Raw genomic sequence first — 7,341 nt, forward strand, 5'->3', positions numbered from 1 at the left:
TCACCTGTCCTTGTCGGCCAGAGCGTGCTGAGCCAGTCGACCCACGTCTCCTCCGCACTCCTCCATCCTCCTCAGCATCTCTCTCTCCAGAGCCAGGCAGCGCTGGGCCTCCGAGTCCGCCAGAGAGGCCATCTTATGGGCCTCGCCTCGGGCCAGCAGGGCCTCCTGGAGGAAGGGAGGAGGAGGAGGAGGAGGAGGAAGAGGAGGAGGAAGAGGAGGAGGAGGAGGAAGAGGAGGGGGAGGAGGAGAGGAGAGGAAGGGAGGACATAAAATCAGACTTGTGCTTCTTTCAGTGTTTTTTTTTAACTTGTGTGTGGGTATGTTTTAGTGTGTGAGTGTGTTTTAGTGTATGTGTGTGTGTGTGTGTGTGTGTGTTGTAGGTGTGCGCGTATGCTTGTGTGTGTGTGTGTGTATGTGTGTGTGTGTCTCTCTGTGTGTGTACCTCCTGCAGCAACTGGACTTTGGTCTCTAGTATCTCCTGCATGTGTGTGTGTGTGTGTGGTGTGTGTGTGTGTGTGTGTGTGTGTGTGTGTGTGTGTGTGTGTGTGTGTGTGTGTGTGTGTGTGTGTGTGTCTCTGTGTGTGTACCTCCTGCAGCAGCTGGACCTTGGTCTCTAGGATCTCCTGCATGTGTGTGTGTGTGTGTGTGTGTGTGTGTGTGTGTGTGTGTGTGTGTGTGTTTCAGTGTATGTGTGTGTGTGTGTGTGTGTGTGTGTTTCTGTGTGTGTACCTCCTGCAGCAGCTGGACCTTGGTCTCTAGGATCTCCTGCATGTGTGTGTGTGTGTGTGTGTGTGTGTGTGTGTGTGTGTGTGTGTGTGTGTGTGTGTGTGTGTACCTCCTGCAGCAGCTGGACCTTGGTCTCTAGGATCTCCTGCATGTGGCTGATCTCTTCCTGTCGATCCTCCAGGCGACGCTGCAGCTCCGCTTCATTCTGATTGGACAGACACTCCGCCGTCGACCTGCAGCCGGAAACATTTTAAAACCAGAGAAGAAGAAGTTTAGTTTAGAGTCTGAAACATTTCAGTATTTCAATCCTTATCCTTCCTTCCTTCCTTCCTTCCTTCCTTCCTTCCTTCCTTCCTTAATTCCTTTCTTCCTTCTTCCTTCCTTCCTTAATTCCTTTCTTCCTTCCTTCCTTCCTTACCCCCTCTTTCTTTAATTTTTCCTTCATTCTTCCCCTCCTTCCCTCTTTCTTTGCTTCCTCCTCACTTCCTTCCTTCTTTCCTTCCTTCCTTTTTTCCTCCCTCCTTACTGCTTTCCTTCCTTTCTTTCATTCCTTCCTTCCTTCCTCCCTTCCTTTCTTCTTTCCTCCCTTCCTTCCTTCTTTCCTCCTGTCCTTCCTCCCTTCCTTCCTTCCTTCCTCATTCCTTCCTTCCTTCCTTCTTTCCACCCTTCCTTCCTTCCTCAGACTGCAGCGTTATCCAATTGTTCCTTCTTTCCTTCCTTATTTCCTTCCATCTGGCCTTCCTCCCTCCTTCTCTCTCTCTCTCTCTCCTCTTCCTTCCTTCACAGGAGGGTTAAATAAATAACAGCTGATAGAAATTTGAAAAATGATGCATCACATTAGGAATAGTCTGGTTAATAGAAATGTTACATGGTGCTTTTACAGCTCTCAAATGTAAAAATGGGTCAAATTTGACTTTTGATCGGTATGTAAAGGGATAAATTAGTGTGAAAGATGCTAATTAAATATCTTGATCTGACTTCCATGTGAAAATATGACAAACAAAATAAAGTTCCCAGTGTGTCAGCGTGCAAATGACCTGCAGATTTCTTCTCTGACAGCGTGAATAAAGGCCTGAAGTCAGTGAATAATACATGCATGTAATAAAACAGAGAGAAACAGCTGACTCAGCAGCACATGAGTCGTATTTCATCCATTAGTTTTTTTCCTCCTGCAGAGATCAGAGAGTCAATAATCATGTGCTGCATGTTTGAATATATAAAACACTTTGGATTATATTCCATTAAATCTGATACTGTCCTGACTTAGTGACTTTATATATGAGATATATCAGTGGTTAGAGGTAATATTAGTTTTTATAGGTTGTTATTCTTGAATATTCTGGAGTCATCGTGGTGAGATAGAGTCTGAAAATAAAACTAATCTGAGGCTGTTTCTCTCCTCCAGTGTACAGACAGACAGACTGCACTTCCTCTTTATTATTTTAACCCTCCTGTCGTCCTCGAGTCAAGGAATGAAGTTAGGAAGAAGAAGAAGGAAGGAAAGGAGGGAGGAGGAAGGAAGGGAAAAAGAAGGAAGGAAGGAAGGAAGGAGGGAGGGAGGAAAGAAGGAAGGAGGGGGGGTGGGAGGGAGGAATGAAGGACAGAAGACAATACAGATTGTTCTATGGTTGCTACAGATACAGGTTGTTCTATGGTCGCTATGGATACAGGTTGTTCTATGGTTGCTATGGATACAGGTTGTTCTATGGTTGCTATAGATACAGGTTGTTCTATGGTTGCTATAGATACAGGTTGTGATATGGTTGCTATAGATACAGGTTGTGTTATGGTTGCTATAGACACAGGTTGTTCTATGGTTGCTATAGATACAGGTTGTGTTATGGTTGCTATAGATACAGGTTGTTCTATGGTTGCTATAGATACAGGTTGTTCTATGGTTGCTATAGATACAGGCTGTGTTATGGTTGCTATAGATACAGATTGTGCTATGGTAGCTACAGATACAGGTTGTGTTATGGTTGCTATAGATACAGGTTGTGTTATGGTTGCTATAGATACAGGTTGTGTTATGGTTGCTATAGATACAGGTTGTGTTATGGTTTCTATAGATACAGGTTGTGCTATGGTTGCTATAGATACAGGTTGTTCTATGGTTGCTATAGATACAGGTTGTGTTATGGTTTCTATAGATACAGGTTGTGCTATGGTTGCTATGGATACAGGTTGTTCTATGGTCGCTATGGATACAGGTTGTTCTATGGTTGCTATAGATACAGGTTGTTCTATGGTTGCTATAGATACAGGTTGTGTTATGGTTGCTATAGATACAGGTTGTGTTATGGTTGCTATAGATACAGGTTGTTCTATGGTTGCTATAGATACAGGTTGTTCTATGGTTGCTATAGATACAGGTTGTGTTATGGTTGCTATAGATACAGGTTGTGTTATGGTTGCTATAGATACAGGTTGTTCTATGGTTGCTATAGATACAGGTTGTGTTATGGTTGCTATAGATACAGGTTGTGCTATGGTTGCTATATGGTTGCTATAGATACAGGTTGTTCTATGGTTGCTATAGATACAGGTTGTGTTATGGTTGCTATAGATACAGATTGTTCTATGGTTGCTTTCAGGCTAATCTAAATATGTTATGTTGGAGGATTGAATATTAAATGGGATCTGTAGAATAAACAGTGAAATGAATCAAGAAACCAAAGAAGAATGATCAAGATGTCGTCATTGTTTCACTCAGAAAACTGTCAAAGCTCTCGATGAAGATTGATTTAGTTACTTTATGGGAGACTAAACAATTGTCACATTTACTAAACTCAGTAACTTTATTGTGTAAAATGATTCATATCTTGTTTATTAATCCATAAACTACATTTACACTGAATTAAATCTGTGTGTATTTACAGCTTTTTTAAGATCAGCTGCTAACAAACAAACTTGCAGAGAGAAGTTTTATACCCCGAGGTGTTGGTAGTGTGGGTGTTGGTAGTGTTGGTGTTGAAAGGAAACATGGAAAGATGGAGCGTTGGAAATGTGTCCTTGACCCCCCTCTGAGATTATTATGGTCTGTCACGTCTCTCCACCACTCAGCAGCTTCTAACATCCAGGAGGGTCACAGTCAGCTTTTCCTCCTCTCGTCTATCAGCCAGCGCTCCGTTAATAGCTCTAATGATAAACTGTGGCTGGGGAGTTTATTTATGAAGCAGCAGGAGACGGAGAGGGACTGAACTGCTCCCAACATTAACACATTCACTTGGAACTTCTGCCCCCTTTTCATTATTTTGACAAGGCGCTTATTTGACTGAGTTGATTATTGTCTATGAAACACTGAGCTAATGGTGTTGCTCTGCCTTCCATCCATTAGGATAATGATCATTACAAAGCTTAATAGACGTGCTGACTGCGAGAGTCTTGACATTTCCTTTTTTGGAGAACGAAGCAAAGCCACAAAATAAACTGATTCGAGTTTTGACGCCAAAAAAACTTGATTTCAAAAATGTCAAAAAAAAACTTAATGTCATTTTCTGAGCGTTCATTAATTTGAAACACAATATTTTCTAGAGAAAACAAACCGACCAGCACAATGGAAACTGATGATTCATTATACAAACTGGTGATATAATGAATTTGAAGCAACATTAATAGATTTTTTTGGAGCCACTTGGGAGGAGAAGAAAAGCTGAGAAAACACACATTAGACTTATTATCGGCTTATGAAGTTGGCTTAACGTTTAGCAAACAGCTGCCTGCTTTGCTTCCACGTCCAACACACACAAAGAATGATCAAAAGTCAATCTCCTCTTAGCAGCAGCAGCAGCAGCAGCAGCAGCAGCAGACATAACATAGGCTGCAAAACCAAAAGTTGGAGCTAAAAGAGGCTGAGAAGCTTCACAGAGCTGCAGAAGCTGGTGATAATTCAAAACAGTACGAAGGAAGAATACTGAAGCTTTTACTAATTATTCTCATAGAGTTTGGATCTGAATATTGGACCAGACACTCTGCTGGTCTTTCTTTATAAGGTCAGTCTTTGGAGGAGTCATCCTGATTAACTAAACAGCAAATTAGACAAAGTAAGTCTGATGCTGGAGGAGGATTTTCCACAACCTGGCAACCCTTATATGTGTCTTATAAGTGATCTAAAAAGCTTTACTAACATTCAATCCTTCTTTCCTTCTTTTATTTTGGCGGGTCAAGGGTTAAATGCAGTGAGCAGAGTAAAATATTTGGGTCACATAATCAGGGATGATCTGTGATGATGATGATGATGATGATGATGATGATGATGATCTGCAGCGTTAATGTTGTAGATGTATGCATGAGTTAGGTGTAATATGTGTACTGATGATATAAAGACGGCTCATTTAAAAGCATATTATTCTCCACTCTATAAGCTACATCACATCTACAGTATGGAGCATTTACAGTAAAGCAACAGTGAAGAAGCTTCAGGTTACAGAAAGACACCGTGGTTGTTAGACCTGCCTGGTTGCTGTCTGATGAGCGTTAGCGCTGGAACGGTCTCCCTGTGAACACCGTGAGTAATACAGCCTTTATATGTATCACTGTTAGCGCCGGGCCAACCTGCTCAATAGTGACCTGGTTTCTGTTACTGGGCAAAAGGCTGCTATCAAAGTCTGATTAAGCTTCATCCATGGTCGCTGAGTTTCTGCTTGAAAGGTATTTTTATTTTGCATAATCTAACAGCAGCTCTAGTAGCAGCTCTTCTGCACTTTATTGTCAGTTGCTGTTGGCCCGCCTAGAGTTTTTCTTGCTGCTGTCACCAAGTGCTGCTCATGTGGGAATGTTGGGTCTCTTTACAGACCGTGTAAAGTGAATTGAGACATTTTCTTCTAAACACATTAAATAGGTCATAAATGTATTTTTTTTAAAAGGTGTAAAAAGCATTTCAACCATTTAGATTTGAATTGTGGAGCTAGGCTTCACAAACTGTGTTTCAACATTTCTGTGTTCAGGATTTAGTGATTAGCATAAACCCGCCCCTGCTGCTGTAGAGGTAGAAATACATTCAGCACACACTACTACTACTACAGTCTACAGTTAGCCAGTTAGCTGAGTTAGCCACTGAGCTAGCAGCCGAGTTAACCGCTGAGCTAGCTGCTGAGTTAGCCGCTGAGCTAGCCGTTGAGTTAGCCGCCGAGCTAGCAGCTGAGTTAGCAGCAGAAAGCTCTCAGACATAGCGTCCATGTTTCTGGTAGAGGTGGTGACTTTGATTGACAGGTGACATTTGTTGGGGGCGGGGTTTCAGCAGCAGCCACGCCCCCAGTGTTTGGGAGCAGAGAAAGAGGCTGATTTTTACACAACTTTGAAGCCTAATTTCATATATTTGGCGATTTTTTTAATCATTCAAATTTGGCAGGGTGGTTAACAACACACTTTTCTGTGGTATGTCAAACTCAGAACATATTTATTCTTACTTTATAAAAACTCCTTCAACCTTCATATAATATTTAAATAGACTTGAATCTATTTGAACGTACAGGTAGGCTCAGATTAAAAAACTCTGGCAGCAAACTATCATAAAAGCTTCATCATGAGTTTCATCATCATCATCATCATCATGCTTGTGTTCAGGGTTAGAGTTAGCAGTAGAGTCAGAGTCAGGGTCCGAGCTGCAGAAACTGACACTGCTGCTCAGACAGCTGCTCCTCATGCAGACAGGTGCTGCAACTCAAATAGTTCAACACTCAGCAACGCAGTAAAGCAGCAGGAACCTCTGCCCTTTACTCTCCCTACTACCCCCCCCCCCCTCCCCTGCCCCCCCCCCTCCACACCCCATCGTACCCCTCTTCTAAACAAACCCGCGGCCCGCCTCCTCGCCTTTACCCCCCCCCCCCCCCACTTCATCCTCTCCACGCCGGCATTCCTCAGAGCTTAGTCTGTGTTGTGATAGCTAGGTGAGAGTACGAGCCTGTGATGAGAGGAAGCCCCGAGGACTCATGGGAAATTATCAAACTAGTGACAACAAGATAGGGAGGAGGGGGTTTGGGGGGGTTTGGGGTTTTTTTGGGTTATTTTTTTGGGGGGGGGGTTGTTGTTTTCATTCAGGTTTCTCTTTTTAAATCCGAGCAGAAGTTTTACTCACAGAGCTTTGTCCAAAAACTGCTGCTTCTCCTCCAGCTCCTTCTTCAGACTCTCAACTTCAACCTTCAGCTCGATGTTCTGGAAATATACAAAGACGAAACATTAAACATATTAAACTTATTAAACTTATTAAACATATTAAATATATTAAATATAACAACAGGAACTCACAGACAGGAAGTAAAGTACATTTTTTATAATAGTAATCATCTCCATAGGACATTAAGTAGAAATCAGTGCAGATTTTTGTACATTTCTTACTTTTTAACATTAAAAATCAGTAAATCAACATTTAATACATTTTTATAACACACTATAATGACACTTAATGACAATATAAATGTAAGTGTAATCTGTTACTGGAGTCACACTGTTGGAATTATTGTATGTAAGTTATCTCATATTTACCCTTTCTATAATCATTAGTCTTTATAGTCTACAGGCATGCTGTTTTAAAGTTGTTTTTCAGGGCCTTTGACAAACTTGTGACCCTGCTCAGGAAGTCCTGGAAGTGTGTGACCATCATGGATCAACTTGTGA

The 7,341-nt window shown here is 42.0% G+C and overlaps 1 protein-coding gene across 1 annotated transcript in view; it reads right to left on the reverse strand.

The window, feature by feature from the left end:
* Positions 1 to 7,341, reverse strand: part of LOC128362347 (myomegalin-like) — a 14,505-nt gene continuing 7,164 nt past the window's right edge. Inside the window, exons 2-4 of the mRNA XM_053323087.1 lie at positions 6,803 to 6,879; positions 836 to 959; positions 1 to 165 (exon numbers count right to left, since the gene is read on the reverse strand). Of these exons, the coding sequence (XP_053179062.1) occupies positions 1 to 165; positions 836 to 959; positions 6,803 to 6,879 (366 nt within the window). The remainder of the gene's footprint in view (positions 166 to 835; positions 960 to 6,802; positions 6,880 to 7,341) is intronic.

Source organism: Scomber japonicus, chromosome 7 (assembly GCF_027409825.1).
Source record: "Scomber japonicus isolate fScoJap1 chromosome 7, fScoJap1.pri, whole genome shotgun sequence".
In the NCBI taxonomy this organism is placed as follows: Eukaryota; Metazoa; Chordata; class Actinopteri; order Scombriformes; family Scombridae; genus Scomber; species Scomber japonicus.